At 57.9% G+C, this 16,664-nt stretch overlaps 1 protein-coding gene across 2 annotated transcripts in view; it reads left to right on the top strand.

Annotated features, from left to right (window-relative positions):
• The window catches only part of CPNE5 (copine 5), a 66,185-nt gene extending 52,799 nt beyond the window's left edge, over positions 1–13,386 (top strand). For both annotated transcript variants that reach the window (XM_040983277.1, XM_040983276.1), the window contains 9 exons: positions 3,846–3,899; positions 5,316–5,377; positions 9,242–9,288; positions 9,839–10,020; positions 10,636–10,763; positions 10,871–10,973; positions 11,502–11,559; positions 11,990–12,063; positions 13,168–13,386. In XM_040983277.1, the coding sequence (XP_040839211.1) occupies positions 3,846–3,899; positions 5,316–5,377; positions 9,242–9,288; positions 9,839–10,020; positions 10,636–10,763; positions 10,871–10,973; positions 11,502–11,559; positions 11,990–12,063; positions 13,168–13,386 (927 nt within the window). The remainder of the gene's footprint in view (positions 1–3,845; positions 3,900–5,315; positions 5,378–9,241; positions 9,289–9,838; positions 10,021–10,635; positions 10,764–10,870; positions 10,974–11,501; positions 11,560–11,989; positions 12,064–13,167) is intronic.
• The last annotated feature ends 3,278 nt before the right edge of the window (positions 13,387–16,664 follow it).

The raw sequence follows: 16,664 nt of genomic DNA, 5'->3' as shown, positions 1-16,664 counted from the left end.
TCACTGGGTTATAGACATGATACACACGCATGTGTGTGCACACGTGTGCACCACACACACACATGCACACATGCGAGGACTTCCAACAGGGTGAGGGTAGGCAGGTGTAAGTCTTGAAGTCCTGAGTTTGAGACAGCCCCCTCCTTTCAATCAGAAGTTTCAGGAGCTGACTATCACATTTTCCAGGAAGGAGTTCAAGATCAGGGGCCGGGATGTTTCCACTTGCCTGGCCAGGGGCTGGAGAGCCATGGACAAGGCCATTGCATCTGGAAGAACAGCAATGACTTCTCAGGGACCATTTCCACCTGCTAGTGTGTGTCTTCTCCACTCCACATGCCCTCCCCAGCCCTTGTGCTGAGCTGTGGGCATCACAGTTCACAGCCAATGCTCACGGTCCCTGGAGCTACTTCAGCTCCTACCTTGACCTTGGCTAAGTCCCTGCACCAACACTGAGAGTGCCAGCAGTGAATGGGGCCCCACCCAGCCCAGCGGCCACTGCTGGCATTTGTTGTCCTTCGCTGACCACTCCCCACCACCCTACCACACGCCCTGTCTGCAAGCTAGAAGCCAACTCCAGATTCACCACCAGCTGAGTTCCCTTTGCTGCCTGGCCCTGGACGAGCCTTGTGCTGTAGCCTGACTCCCGAGGGCAGGACAAGTGCCAGCCCTCCCTGCTGCCTCCCCAGCTGGCCAGGGCACCACCGCGCCATCCGAGTGACACTGACTGGGGGCTCTTGTGAAGGTGGGCACGGGAGAATTGCTGGCCCAGTATTGCTTTGTTTTCCCACATCTATGTAGAGAGGAACTCCCTGTGCCTCCGCCTCCACCAGTGCAGGGAAGTTAAATCCTCACCTTTCTGGCTGCTTTTGTGTGTGTGTTGGGGTAGGGGGAGGATTCTAGGGAGTGGAGGGGTCAACTATGATATAGTTGGGTTTCCAAAGGCACTTGCACAGAGCCCTGGGGCCGGTGTGGGGAGGGGATGGGCTAAGGCAGGAAACATTAGCTGGATTCTGTTCTTTGCAGTCTGTCCGCTTGTCCCAGTCAGGATCCATTGTCCTTGCAGCCTTGCTTTGATGTCCTCCCTCCAAGAAGCCAGCTCGACCTGCATACCTAGCACACACTCACCCAGCACTCCTTCGGGCCCCTGTGGCTGTGGTAGATTGTGACGATGCTAGGCGGCCCCCTTAAAGACCTGAGGTCCCCGAGGGGCTGGATGATGATTCCATCACTGCTGAATCAGGTGGCAGGCCCTGGAGGGATCTGTGCTGGGGGGCCTGGGGACTTCCCTACCAGCAAAGGAGGTGGCTTAGCAGGGTGCTGGGGTTTCTAGGATGGCCTCTAGAGGGCGCTGGGCCCCCGTGCGGTACTGAAGAGGCGGGGTGTCAGGGAGAGGAGCACAGGACACTTGACACCACACTGGGCATCTCCTAGGTGCCGGCTTCACACAGACAACTGAGAGCAAAACTGGCGCTCAGACATTGAAATGGTCAGTTTAGAGGGTGGGGTCCAGGCTGATGTTAGGATAGCACAGAGGGTTCCAAGTACTGTGCATGTGGCCAGGCCCAGAGCCCTGAGGTCCTTCGTCAGATGCACCAGGCGGGATGGGTCGGGGGACCCAGGCACAGGGACTTCTGCTGGGGTCATGTCTGGCGCCTTGGCGCCTTCTGCAGGGCAGAAGGGGGTGCAATAAGCTACTCCTGGGCCACCCCCTAAGCTCTGTGTCTGCCACCTGGCTTTTTGCACCTGTACCCCTTCCCACCCCCACCTCCCCGTCAGCTCCTCTTTCCTTCTGTGTCTAGCGGGTCCCTCTGACTCTTCCTGCAGCACACACTCTTCCCCAGTCGCTTTCCCAGTGCTGTCTGGCCATTGCTCAGCACCTGTCCCTGCCCCGGCCCTCACCCCAACAGAACACCTCACCGGACTAGTGGTAGCAGTGATGTTTTTAAATTACAGTAGCAGTAATGTTTTTAAATTGCACCTGACACTCCTGTAGCACTTACCGCCTTCTCAGCTCTGTAGTTGCTTTCCCTCATTTCCTCCCACACCTTTCTATGGGCGGTACATTCGGCAGATGCGGAGGCAGAGGCACATGGAGTTGTTGGGTGGCAGAACTGCACACACGTTCCCCAACCTCCTTCCTCTTCCCCTTGCACATACCTGCACCGGTTGCTAGCATCCTAGAACCTGCCGGAAGCTGGCCCCTACCAGCTTCCGACATTCCACATGACATTCCAGGCTGTCGACCAGCCAGCCCCTCGTATGCTTCCCTCCTGTGGTTCTGCAGTCCAGCTGGAACCCAGGGCTGGGCTTCTCCGTGACACCTCCTCCGTGCCTGAGGCTGCCTGGCCCTCAGTCTGCCCTCAGTGCCATCTGCGCCGGGAGCCTTTGCCAGTGCTCCTCTGGGACCATCTCTCCTGCCGGACACTTCTCACTCTGCCTTCTTGGTGGCCTTTGTCACTGCCCTGGGGATATTTCTTGTTCATCTCAGAACTGATGATGGTGGGAAATGTGTTTGTTACGGAGGTGGCACAATTGGCCTGGGGACTGAAATCCTACTTCTTTCCTATCTGCCTGCCTTCTTTCTTTTATTTGAAAAGTAGAGGGGCAGGGAGAGACAGTGAGATCTTCCATGTGTTGGTTCACTCCTCAAATGGCCACCACGGCCTGGGCTAGTCCCAGCCAAAACCAGGGGTCAGGACTCCATCTGCATCTCCCACCTGGATGATAGGAGCCCAAGAACTCAGGATATCATCATCTGCCTCCCCTCGTGCATGAGCAGGGATCTGAACCGGTGCTCCAAAATGGGGTAGCAGTGTCTGAGACAGTTCAGCCCACTGCACCCTGAGGCCCGCCCCTGGAGTGACCCCAAGTCACCCTCAGGTGGCTGTGTGGCCTGACTTGGGGGACGAAGGGGAGACATTTGGCATCTCAGTACGTAGTTTTCTTATTCCCAGAAGTAGGTTCAGTAGTCATTCAACACCGATGATCCAGATTCTGCTGCAGCCACTCTGCCAAGAGCGGGGCTGCGGGAAAGGGAAGAGTTGGTCAGATGTGAAAACCTCCTGGCTTGGCTTGACAGCACCTTGGATCTAGGTTATACCCAGGTTCCTCATGCTTAGAGAACCAAGCTAGACCCCTCAGGGAGCTCCCAGGGCCCAGGACCTCCTTTGGCTCAGGGATACAAAACCTTGGTGCTGCCCACCCTTGGGCCTGGACCATGCTTGGTGCCTGTCCTCTACTCGCTTCCGCCTAGCTGTGACAATCAAAACAACTGGGACATGACTGAATGTCCCCTCTGCTAAGAGGGCAAAACCGACCCTAGCGGGCACCACCGCCGCAGAGCTGGCCCATTCAGCCTGTGTGAGCACCTGCTCTAGGCCAGCCCGGTGCTTTCTTCCCTGAAGATGGCTCTGCGTGAGCTGAGGAATGTCCCAGTGAGATGACAACTAAGGAGTTTGTAACTGGCCAGCCAGGGTGACAGCGGTCACTGACAGGAACCGGGGGGCGGGCGGTGGCATGTCTCAAAGGATGAGTAGGGAGAGCAACAGAACAGGGAAAAGCCTGGGCACACAGCAGGCGGGTGCCAAGGGAGCCACTTGGCACCACCAGCCTTTCTTGATCTTGCAAGCAGGGCCGGTTCAGAACACAGCAGGAAGGAAAGCTAAAGAAATATTCCTGGTCCAAGTTCCTGAACACTGGTTTCTCCCCAGACTTCCCTCTGCCCTGCCCACCCGCCCCTCCCCCCACCCCCGGCTCCACCATGGCTAAGGCCTCGTGTGGGCATCGGGGAAGCCCTGAGGGACAGCCCAGATGGTCTGGAAACAGCAACCTGGTTTCTTCATCAGGTGGTGAATCCAAAAAAGAAAATGAAGAAGAAGAAATACGTGAATTCTGGCACAGTGAGTAGACACTTCTCTCTGTAGTGGGGGTGGGGTGGGGTGAATTCTTCAGCTCCCTGGCTGTGTGTGTGTGTGTGTTTGCACATGCGTGCATGCGCAACTGTGCAGAGAGCAGGCTGAGTGTCTGTGCAGACTGCACACGGCAAGCCCTGGACACAGAATACAGAGTTGCATGGAGAAACGCCCGGGGGGACTTCCGGCAGTGAGGAAGAGGAAAAGGGGTGGTGTTCCTGGGGCCCCTGCCCTGGGAATTGCCCAGCGTGGTGCTGTTCACAGGTGGTTTCCTTGAGAGGCAGATTTCTCATCCCTTGTCTGAAAGAGGAAACCCAGGCTGCCAGCACAAGGTGACTCAAGCATGGTCACACAGCTAAGGGCACGGTCAGGGCGGGGCAGACGCCACCTTGGACTCCAGATCTGGTCCTGCCTAACCATGACCACGCTGGGATGGCACCTTGCCCCAGGGTCTGCAGGGGCCTGTCATTAGAACATTCTCACCTGAGCTCATCTGATATTGACTCTGGGCTTCTCTGGGCCAGCCACTGGTCAAGGCATTGGGAAAATGACTGGTACAAGTCAGGTCCCCAACTCAGCGAGGCCTTTGTGGGAGGCAGCAGGGAGCAAATACTACGATCTCTGACGAAGCTCCCCGGATGAGGACGTAAGAATCATGAGTCAGGGCTGAAGTCACCCCTGGAAGGAAGCTGTGATCAGCCAGGTGCCTAACAGGGTAAGGGTGGGGAACACGGTCGGGGGGGCTCTCCCAGACCAGCTAGTCACACACCTGTCAGGCTCTTGGACTTAGTCCTCCCTGCATCTTCCCTGGTAAGCTGATTCTGCCCCCAGGAGGGGGCTTGAACCTCTGTAGTAGTTCTGCTGGGATAACTGGTTCCCTACTCCTGCTGGAGGAGGTAGAAAAGCAGAGATTTCCACTTTAAGCAGAGTTCCTAAGGGGTTCAGTTATGTGGGGTGGCGGTGAGGGGAGAGGCCGCACCACTCAGGGATGGGCTGGGGGTGGGATGGTGGAGGCTGAGAGACTCTGGGGTGATGCAACAGTGGGTGTGTGCTGGCTACAGACGCCTCCCAGGGCTAAGCGTGCATGGCTCGTGGCAGCATGGGACTTGTTGCCATTGGCGGAAGACCCCCACACATACACTTCCACACCGCACCCCAGAGCCCAGAGACAGAGATCACCCTCTTTGGGCTGCAGATTGGCATCTAGGTTAAATTCCCCACTGTGTCACCTCTTTAAGCCTCAGTTGGCTTGGCTGTAAAATGGGGGTGATAGTACATGCTCTCCCGGGCCCTGCGAGCCCAGCTGGCTCATACCGACTCCTGGGTAAGTGTCAACACTCACTCCACATCCTGCACTCCCCCTCACCCTTCCCTCCACTGACCAGGCCCCCTTTTGTTTTCAAGGTCACCCTGCTTTCTTTTGCTGTGGAGTCGGAGTGTACCTTCCTGGACTACATCAAAGGAGGGTGAGAAGAATGCCGAGTGTGGAGAGGAAGGGGCCCCCCACACCCATGTGACCAGTGCCCTCCCCACTTCTACCTCCCCTTTGAGGCCCTGGCCGAAGCTGTGGTGCTGGGCTGTGAGCTGCGACAGCTGGCAGCTGGCCCCAAGCCCTGCACCGCCTGGATCCCGAGGGCCTGAGCGAGCTGCAGGGCCCAGGAGGCCTCTGGGACATGGCAGGTCCCCAGGCAGACACAGAGGAGCAGGGAATACAGGATGGGAACCCTGTAACTAAGAGAGCCGAGGAGGCAGTGAGGGTGGGAAGAGCCGTGGCCCAGGAGCCAGGCCCATGATGGAGGCCTCTCTGCGTGAATTGCTGGGTTGCTTGGGGCAAGCTGACCTCCCTGATGTCCTTGTCCTCCTGTGTATACAGAGGTCATGGTAGGTGAGTTCTCAGGACCTCTGACCTGTGTGTGTGTGTATTCCCAGGTCTCTGACCTCTGTGTGTTGGTGGTGGTAAGGTGGGGAGAGGAATTAACCTGCTTTGCGTTTCCTGGGTTCCGGAAGGGGCAGTGGGATTGAGGGTGGGGTGGGTGGGCTGGAAACATAATCCCAGGCCAACATAGGCACAGCAGAGAAGCCAGGAGCCACCAACAGCTCCTGGAATGAACCAGGCCCCAAGATGAGGGGATGAGGGCCTACTTGGCATGCTTACTGCCAGCACAGGTGCCAGGCCAGGGTGTGGGTGGCTGAGAGCCCACAGGTGCAGGCAGGTGAGCTGCTGCACCTGTCTGGAAAGGAGACAGGCAGGGGCCACTGCCAAGGTTCAGCCCAGCCAGGCCGGTGCTTGGCTGCCTGGTTCTGCCAAGAAGAGGGATGAGTCGGGCCGTGGGCGGCCACACTCGTTTTCCCATGACTCTGCTCTCTGCCGCCCTGAACGTGTACCGTCTCACGGATGCCAGCTCCCTCGCTCTCGGGGGAAGCACACGCCCTCCCTCCCTCCACCCTGACTCGCCCCTCCTTGCCCCGCCCCACTGTTCCCTGCTCTGTCCACAAAGTCCCCACCCCTTCCACGAGTTTCACCTGCATAGCACTCCCAGCTTGCAGAGAGAGGCAGAGCAGGGCGGTACTGGCCGTTCTACATGGCCTGCCCGGGGCCACATGCCTGGGTGGTGGCCGGGCTGCTGCATCATAGTGACCAAGCTCTCAGATGGAGCTAAGTGCTGGGGGACAGTCAGCGCCGCAAGGCTAGAGCGGCCTGGCTGATGTAAAGGGTGGTGTTGTGCAAGCCGGGGCCCGGCCCACCCCTACTACCCAAGCTCCAAAGAGCCTGCGTGCATGTCCAGGCATGTCTAGGGCTTCTCTCTGCCCACGTGGGCCCAGGAAGAGGGCATGAGCATTGGCCCATCCTGCAGCCTGCATTCTGCCCTTAGGGAAGAGAGCTGGGCTGCCTTCTCAAACTTTTTCCTGGTGTCTTCAGAGACCAGAGTAGGAAGGGAATGGTGAGGGGTGAGCCCAGCGTAGTCCCACTCTTGTGTTTACTGTAGGGACCCTCAGCATTCCTGCAGCCTCCCAAGGATGGACCCCACCCTGAGCAAGGTTCTCACCTTCCCAGGTCAGCAGCTGTATCAGGCTCTCCCAGCCTCAAGCAGGTTTGGGTGGGAGGGATGACCCCCAGTTACTCAGGCACTCGGGGACAGCAGCTCTTGCTGCTGTCCTATGGCTCTGTCCCACTTAGAGCCTGGAGACCACCCCCTCCCATCCCCCTAATGCTGTGTCCTAACTGGCAGAAGAGGGGAGAGGCTGAAGGAAGGGCTGGCTCTACTGGAGGACCCTGCCACCCACCTCTCCTGCTAACCCTGTCCCTGACCTTCCCGGCTCAGCCGTGGTCAGGTGCAGAAGGAGCTGTGTGCTCTGGTGGGGATGTGGGTGAGGCGAGGTCTGCCTCTTAGTTTGTCCACAACTCCCACTCGGAATCACTGAAATAGTCCTGGAGCCCCGGGAGGAAGGCAGGGCTTGCTTGTTCAAGAAGCAGATTCCAAGATCTGCTGCCCAGAGCAACTCAGCTGGCCTCCTGGGAGTGGAACTCTGGAATTTACACACACACACATAAAAATTTAAAATGTATATATGTAGCAGAGGGAAAGGCAGACAGTGTTCCTGTCTGCTTGTTCATGCCCCAAATGCCCACAATAGCAGGGACTAATCCAGGACAAAGCCAGGAGCCGGAAGCCAAGTTCAGTTCTCCCAGTCACTGACCCATCACTCACTGCACCCCCCCCCCCCGGGGCAGTTTTAATCGCACTGACTCGGATACAGGACGCAGGTGCCCCAACCTGCGCCGTAACTACCAGGCCAAATGCCTGCCTGCTACCTGCCCCCTCATTATAACAAGTTTCCTCTAATAAACTCCCTTGCCGCCCTCTACCCCGGGCCCTGCAGTATGGGAGCCACTGAGATACATCATGAGACACAGGGTTGGAGGGGAGATGACCCTTTGAGAGAGCCAAGGGCCTGGGGTGGGGATAGGAAGGGCCATGGCCCAGGACCCTCGGAGTTCTCTCTTCATCTGCGGGCTTCTCCAAGCACAGGAAGGGTGTGTGCTAGGACGGACTCCTGCACCCCATGGAGACACTCAGGCTAAGTGTGTGTGCAGCAGCCTGGGATACCCAGCTAGTCCCCCGGGGAGGATCCCTGGGCAGTGTTCCTGGAAAGTTTCCTCCAGACGGGTTGTGTCGTCTGAACCCCCCACGATGTCACTGTCCCCTGGATTTCCTGTAAACACTTGGCAGAGAGCCTGGAGACTCAGCCAGATTCCGGTCCACTGTTTTGGCGAGACAATTTAATGGGTGGCATTTTAGCTTCCTTTAAAGAATTTGTAGCACCTGGACAGCTGCTTATTTTATTTTTTAAATTAAACATGTAGTTATTTGAAAGGCCAATTCTGAGAAAAAGAAACATAAAGAAAGAGATCTCCCATCTACTGGTTCACTTTCCAAGTGGCTGGACCAGGCTGAACCCAGGAACCTCTTTCAAGTCGCCCATGTGGGTGCAGGAGCCTGAGAACATGCCCTGCTCCCTTCTGGTTTTTCCCCATGCGCCATCAGCAGGGAGCTGGACCAGAGAGTACTCAGGACACTGACTGGCACCTGTGTGGGATGCTGGCATTGCAGGCAGAAGCCATGCCACAGTGCCAGTCCCTGTTTTGACCCAGTTTTCATTTATTTATTTATTTATTTTTATTGGAAAGGCAGATTTATAGAGAGAAGGAGATACAGAGAGAAAGATCTTCTATCCTCTGGTTCACTCCCCAAGTAGCTGCAACAGCTGAAGCTAAGCTGATCCAAAGCCAGGAGCCAGGAGCTTCTCCCTTGCAGGGTCTCCCACGTGGATACAGGGTCCCAAGGCTTTGTGCCGTCCTCCACTGCTTTCCCAGGCTACAAGCAGGGAGCTGGATGAAAAGTGGAGCTGCCAGGATGCAAACAGGTACCTGTATGGGATCCTGATGTATGCAAGGCGAGGACTTTAGTCACTAGGCTATCATGCCAAGCCCTTTTGGCCAATTTTAATCTGGAATCTAACTCCAAATTTGAGCCACCCTCAGGTCTAGGGCCAGCTTTGGAGCAAGTCTGTGATCACACCAGACACAGTGTCTTTGGAACACTCACACGCTGCCCTACTCCTGACGTTCCCAGCAGTTCCTTGGAAGAGAGCCTGGCTGGTGTCATGACCTACTTCCCCAAGAGTGGCAGATGTGTGATGTTCCCAAGGCCACTCACCTGGGTGCTGGTGAGGCCAGAGTGGCAGCCAGGCCCCTCCTGCCCTACCCGGCACTGCCACTGCCTGGCTTCTCTCCAAAGTGACTCCCTTGGCTATTCTCCCTATTCTAGGACCCAGATCAACTTCACCGTGGCCATTGACTTCACTGCTTCCAACGGTGAGCTGGGGGGACTGGGCAGGGAGTGGGAGATGGCTTGTCCGGGATCTCATGGTCAGGCTGGGCTTTTGACTTCCTGCTTACTGAAGAGCCACTCCCTTAGGATTGCAAGGTCAGCCCAGGGTGACTGCTCACACCAACACGCTGACTCTACTGGAGGTGCAGCCCAGTCCTGGAGGGTGCCCCAGCTCTCTGGGGGCAGGCCTCAGCTCACAGAGAGCCCTGGGAGAGGGGTGTTAGATCCCACCTCTGTGACCCCCGGCTGGAGGGAGAACTAAGCCAGGGCTGAGCTGTGTACTCCTTAGGGAGAGACCCTGGTGCCAACCACGGTGCTGAGGGCAGCCCATCCGGCAGGAGGATGGTGGTGTCTGCAAAGGCCAAGGCCAGGGAGCTCTCAGCAGCCAGGGTTTGCTAATGGATTGATGTGGGGCAGGGTAAAGGGTAAGGGAAGAAACGGAAGTAGAAGACCGTGAACACACCCGTCTGGGCTCTGAGCCTGGGGTGGCCTGGGGACGGCAGCTGCCCGAAGAGGCTCTGTCTTGTGCCACAGGGAACCCCTCACAGTCCACATCCCTGCACTACATGAGCCCCTATCAGCTGAATGCCTACGCCCTGGCACTGACCGCCGTCGGTGAGATCATCCAACACTACGACAGCGACAAGATGTTCCCCGCCTTGGGCTTCGGGGCCAAGCTGCCCCCGGATGGCAGGGTGTCCCATGAGTTCCCACTGGTAAGAGAAAGAGCTGACTAGAACTGGGCTAGGGAAGGGGCATGGGGGCAAGCACCAGAGTGGGCTTGGGCATTCCCACTTCTGGCCTCATGGACTTCAGATGGAGCTCTGGAGTGGGAAGCCGACCTGGGTGTAAGCCATGGGGAGGGGCTTACACCAGGACTCACAAAGCCTTCCTCCAGGTCTGAGACTGGAAAGAATTCGGGATTGTGGGTGGTTGTACCGGCCTCAGAAGCCCCCAGCTGATGTCACATGGGGTCCTAGGCTCTGGGCATGGAGGTGAAACCTCAGATATGTCCTCTCCGTCTCTCCCTCTTGTGAAGGTCTCAACAAGTTGGCAGCATCCTCCCACACTTGGGAATGCAGGTGCCATGCCAAGCACAGGCTGCAGAGAAACAGAGTAGCCACAGGCCCCTCCAAGGCCCAAGGTTGCTCAGAGCCAGCAAAGACTGGAAGGTGGGCCATGGGCTTGCAGGAGACTCCCTGCTGGGTTCTGGGGTCCGTGAGGTACAGGTGCAGGTGCAGGGCAAGAGCAGATGTGCAGCGAGAAGTGTTGAGAGGCCTAAGCCCAACTCCACTGTGCAGCCTCAGCCTCTCCATGCCCTGTGCTCACAGAATGGCAACCAGGAGAATCCCTCATGCTGCGGCATCGATGGCATCCTGGAGGCCTACCACCGCAGCCTGCGCACCGTGCAGCTCTATGGCCCCACCAACTTCGCACCCGTCGTCACCCATGTAGCCAGGTGCCCCTGCCACGGGCAGGATCCTTGAGGGTAGAGGGCTGGGGCTGGGCATGCACAGGCCCAGAAGGTCCCCCGAGGCTGATCCAAGCCCATGCTGCCCACCCCAGGAATGCAGCGGCCGTACAGGATGGCTCCCAATACTCTGTGCTGCTCATCATCACCGACGGGGTCATCTCAGACATGGCACAGACCAAGGAGGCCATTGTCAACGTGAGTTGCCAAGATGGCATGGGGCCTTCTCAAAGGTGGATTCTGCCCTTTGGGGTGACCCTGCATCCCCCACCCGCCCCTTGCCACATGTCCTCAAATTCCCCACCTCCCCTTTGTTTCTCACATGAGTCTGGGATGGACAGGCAGTGGGGTTTTGGGCTTGAGGAGCTCTGTGCTCATTCCCTTCCCCCATCTCTGGGACTGCCACTTCCGACTCCAGCCAGACACAGGTTCCTGGAGGACACAGGAGTGTAGCTGCCCTCCCCTACCACCTGAGTGATAGTCTCCCCATGAAGAGAACCGGTGCTCTGGACCACAGACCAGAGGGACCCCAAGGGCAGAGAAGGTGGATTGGTGCACAGGGGCACACCTGTGACCCACATGCACTCTGCCCTCTCTCTCCTGCCCCTTCCCTTTTGGGGCCCACCCTGGTTCCCTTGGTCTTTGGGCGCCCTCCTGTATGCTCCCGTGTCTGTCCCTCTCCTCCCAATCCCTGTCTTTCTTGTTTCCACCCTTGCGGGGTCCCAGGCTGCCAAACTCCCCATGTCCATCATCATCATCGGCGTGGGCCAGGCAGAGTTCGACGGTGAGTTTGTCCCCCTGCATAGGGTGCTGCTCTCTCACAGGCTTCAGACCCTGGGAACAACCCTTCCCAAAGAGTGACAGCTGCTGCCTGGGGTGTGCACCTGTCTGGCAGGATGTGGAGGCATGCATGTTTGCACAGGGAGGGGCTTGTCAGGGTGTGCACTGTGCCCACCTCCTGGGACTATGGGGAGGAGGCCCCGGGTCACACCCTTTGCCCCCAGCCCTGGGAGCTGGGGAGGGCAGAGTACTGAGCCACAAGTTGGAGGCTCCCAGGCCCCAGTTTGCTTAGCCATAACCCAGGAGCCTAGGCCTGTGAGGTCTCTCCCCTGCTCTGGCCTGGGATTGCAGGACAAGGCCACCATGCTACTAGGCCAAGATATCTGCCATTAATGCCCCCTCCCTACCCCCCATGCTGTGTGTCCCCCATGCAGCCATGGTGGAGCTGGATGGTGATGACGTGCGGATCTCCTCCCGAGGGAAGCTGGCTGAACGGGACATCGTGCAGGTGAGGCCCAAGACCTGCTTGCCCCACAGGAACCCGTGAGAGCCCCAATGGCCATGCTGGCCTCATCTCCAGTGGCTGCCGCCAATCATACATATCACCTCCACAGGGACTGGATTGTACCCTGCCACAATTCCCAGAGCAGGTCTCAGAATCCCCAGACTTCCCTGGACTACTTATTCTCTGTTCCCAGAAGCACCCCTGCCCCCAGCCCTACCTCATCCCATGAAATAGCTGCATCAAGTGGGCAGGCACCTGGTTGGGCTCATGAAATCATTGCCTCTACCTCTCGGTACTAGTTGCAGATTCCGGAGTCTGGTGCTGTCCTCAGGGGCAGCACAGCCCAGGCCCTGGGGCTCATTGAAGAAGGAAACCCTGACATCACCCATGCCCCATTGGTGTAGACACTGGAGATGAGCATCCTGGGTGTGGAACCCAAAGACAGGGGCCCGGGAGTGGGACAGGGATGATCTGGGTGATGGGACTGGCCCATGCCAAGAGCTGGAGGCAGGCCTGAGCCCAGGACCCTCTGCAGGTAGGAGGCAGCCCCCCTAGGAGGAAGCCAGCAGAGCCTGGCTCCTGGTGTCGGTCAGATTAGCCCCAAAGAGGACAGAGACAAAGGACCCGAGAAACAGACAGGGCAGCGATGGAGTCAGCCTGTGCTGAGCACCGGCTGCATGCATGGAGTCGCTGCTCTGCACACACTTGAGGCCATTCATGGGTTATAGAATGAAAAGATGGTTAAGTTTGGTACAAAACAGTTCATGAAAATGCCCATTTAAGCAAGAATGTATGCACGCATTTCAAATGTTTCGCATCCACATCAGTTTATCCTTGAATTCCATTGTTTTTTCCCATGAATTGTTTGATGGGCCTGTATATTGGTCGTGTGAATGAAGAGTGACTATGGCATAGTCCCTCAGGGAGGTTTCCAAGGGGTGGAGCACTGTGTGTGTGTGTGTGTGTGTGTGTGTGTGTGAGAAGGTTGGCATGACAGGCCAGAAGCAGAGGCCTGGATCTGGCAGGGGATGTGGGGTAGGGGTGGGTGTGGGGGTGGAGTTGGTCTCCAGTGGAAGGAGTTGCCTGACCCTGCCTTCTGCCTGCCAGTTCGTGCCCTTCCGAGACTACGTGGACCGCACAGGCAACCACGTGCTGAGCATGGCCCGCCTGGCCCGCGATGTGCTAGCAGAGATCCCTGACCAGCTGGTGTCCTACATGAAGGCTCAGGGCATCCGCCCTCGTCCCCCACCCGCTGCCCCGGAGCACTCTGCCCCGCAGTCCCCAGCCCGCACACCCCCCACCTCTCCGATGCACACAAACATCTGAGCCTGGCGATGCAGGCAGGTGACTGGGGCCCCGGGGGAGCCCACTCAAGACCCTCTTCAGTCACCTCATTTGTTGCGTGGACTTGTGTGTGTCTGGGACAGGCTCTTTGTCTCACATCCAGCTCAATGCGGGGACAGGTGACAGGCTGGATCCTGGAGTGCTGGGGTTCAGTTCTTTTCTTCCTGGGACTCTCAGCCAGGGACTGAGAAGGTCTCTTTGGCAGGCCAGCCCTGGACAGCACCAGTGCCATTCTGGATCGGGGCTCAACCTCCTCCTCCAACCCCTGTTCTCCCTCCTGTGCCATCTGTCCCTACCCCAGGGCTAATGGGTTGGCAGGAACGTCTAAACACATGACCCTGCAGGGATCCGTGAAGTGGGATGTGTCAAGGAGGTAGCTGCCACGCACTGTGGGCCTGTGCTGGGCACGAACCCTCTATGATACCCAGCAGATAGGCCTCTCCTGGCGTGGACTCCTGCTTCCACACCTCCCTGACACTCTCCACAGCCTGCTCAGGGCCCCCAGTGTGTGGGGCAGGGGCCTTCCTGGAGGCGTGGACAGCCTTGATCCTGCCCAGGGCAGCCCGTGCTGCTCTCACTCCTTGCTCTGGGTCCCAGCCCTGCCTCCACTTCCTGCCTGCTGTGGGAAACCCAGCCTAGCCAATTTCCACATCTGTATAGTGAGAGGGTTGACCAGATGTCTTGATGAGTGTCCTTCACCTCTGATAACCCAAGGGTCTGTTCCTTCTTGTCCAGAGCCCCCATTTCACTGCCCCTTCATGTGACCCTTACTCTGGGCTGTCTTGGCTCTGGGGTCACCCCATCCCATCACTGCCCGTGCCCACCCCACCCCAGTCCTTCCGCCTTGGGCTCTGTCGATTCAACCCTGAGCATAGGTCCTGCTATGGGAAAGGTGAGGGAGGGGCTCTCCCCCTGAGCCCCACCCAGCCGCCCGGCCTTGACCCACAGGGTGGGGGTGAGGGGAGCAGCCATGCATGCCACTCCTTCCTGCCGCATGGGGCTCCCGGCCCGCCCGTCTCCCCAGGCCTGGGTGGAGACCAGGCCGCACCCCGTCTGCTGCCCGGCCACTTCCCTCGCTGTCGTGCATGATGGTGGTGTGTCTGCCTTGTCTGGTCCCGTGCCTGTCTCTGAGACAGTTTCTGTGTGGAACTTGCCTTAAACTCCAGTAAATTTGGTTCTTTTAGTAGAGAGTCCTTTGCCTTTCTGTCTCGTGAGCCATAGTAGAGGTGTTGCTGTTCGTGGGATGCCCCCGCCCCTGATTTCTTTCGCTTTGCAGGGATTGGCTGAGCCATGCTCTCAGCTCCATGCAGGGCACCAGGGATGCAGCAGTGAATGGGACACAGGCCTGTACATGCGGGGAGCTCTCTCACACACATATGTGAACACACAAATAACTAAGAAGGCTCATAAACAAACGGGCAAACAACAACTCTGGGATTCCACAGAGCTTCCCCTTAGCCCCGCTTCCCTGGGATGGGCCATCAGGGACCAGGGTCACAGGCAAGTGAACATGTCGCTCTTCGCTGCACATTTGCCCCCAGACGAGCCCTTCCACAGCCCTTCCCAACCTGCCCCTCACGGGGGAACCTGGCACGGATGATGCCAGAGTTTGGGACTTGTGGACTGCTGATGATTTTTCCAGCAAATTATAGCTGGCCCATGGCCGCCCCTCTAATTAGATGTCCTGTGACCTGCATTTGTCTGGATATACGCTGAATGGGAACTGGGTGGGGTCCTGGCTCCATGGGCAGCAGCCCATTTTCCTCACAGTGGGTGGCACGGAGGCCAGGAGGGGTGAGGAGAGCAGGGAAGGAAGGGAAGGGAGACATGGGCATAAGGTTCCACAGGGGCTGCATGCACTCCTCCCCCTCAGGCTGCACCTGCCACCACCTGACCCCCACCCAGTCCCCAGGCTCCCCAGGATGAAGGATCCTAGGCTCTGAGCACCCAGGTCCCCCCTGCACCCTTTGGAAGCCCCTCAAATCCATTCTTGTCCACTCCCCTACCATGGCCCTGAATGAACAGCAACAGCAGCTGCTGAGCGTTAAATCTGTATCCAGTGAATCCTTTACAGAACTGTGAACAAGATACTCTCATCACCCCATTTCCACACTAGGAAACATGGGGCACAGAGAGGGGGAGGGCCTCGCTCAAGGTCCACACAAATAGTGTAGCCTAAGGAGGAAGGGGAAGATTGAGGGAGCTGCTTAAAGGCAAATGGAGTGCCAGGCTCCATGCCCCAGCCGGGCCCAGCCTGGCCCAGCTCCCGCCTTTACAGGTATTTAAGGAGTGAACCAGCAGGTGGGAGCTCGCTATCTCAGGTTAAAAAAAGGAAGCACATTAAGAATAAAGAGGAGCTCTGTAGCTGGACTGCTTGCTGAGTTTCAGTTTCCTTGCTGATGACATGGAGGGTGGGGGCTGGAGTATCCCTAAGGGCCTCTCACACCCCCTTAAATCTCAACCATACCCTTGGCCTATCCTCTCAGACCCTCTGCCAAGTCCAGAAGGCCTCCACACTTTCCCCCACCCCCCGCTGGGTGCTGTGTGTGGGAGGGTACCTTCCCTCCCCCAGGGATGTTTGAGTTTGCAGAAGAGGTTCCTGAGTGCTGACAGGAAGGGGTGAGGGGTGGAAGCAGAGGAGGGCGGACAGCAAGACAGCACGATTGGAGTAGGCTAGGAGAGTACAGGGGCTGGGGCAGTGAAAGCCACCAGTGTGGCAGGCAGGTGACCCATGCTCACCACACAGCCCAGCACAGAGCAGGACCTCCTCAGCAGCACACAAACATCAGTGCCAACTGGATGAACCCATATTCTCTGGGTGCTCGCGAACACTGTCCCCACTTCAGAATCCCCAGGGCTGAGTCCACGGAAGCCAGCCCACAAGGCTGAATGGGCAGCCTAGCCCCACGGTGCAAGGCAGGAGGGTGCAGGTTTCCCAGCAGGATGAAGGTGTGGTCAGGGATGCAGGTCCAGACCCTGGGGCTCCTCCTGTCCAATACCACCTGCTGCAAGAGCCAGGCCCAGGACCCACAACAGCAGGTGTGCACCCAGGCTAGCCAGCACATAGCATGTAGCGCCTAGCAGCCACAGTTACCAAGGAGCAGAACACGGTGGCTATGTTGGCGATCTGGCTGGTGGTGCACATGGCAGGGCCTACCCACCAGTTATGCCACGACAGATGCAACAGCACCAAGTCAGGAGCAGCAGACCAGACGCCGTTGTGTTCACCGTGAGGCAGCGAGGAATGAGCAGTGCTCCCT

This window comes from Ochotona curzoniae, unplaced genomic scaffold (genome assembly GCF_017591425.1).
Source record: "Ochotona curzoniae isolate NIBS_2020 unplaced genomic scaffold, NIBS_Ocur_1.0 contig_3819, whole genome shotgun sequence".
Taxonomy (NCBI): Eukaryota; Metazoa; Chordata; class Mammalia; order Lagomorpha; family Ochotonidae; genus Ochotona; species Ochotona curzoniae.
This window is presented reverse-complemented; position numbering and strand designations above follow the sequence as displayed.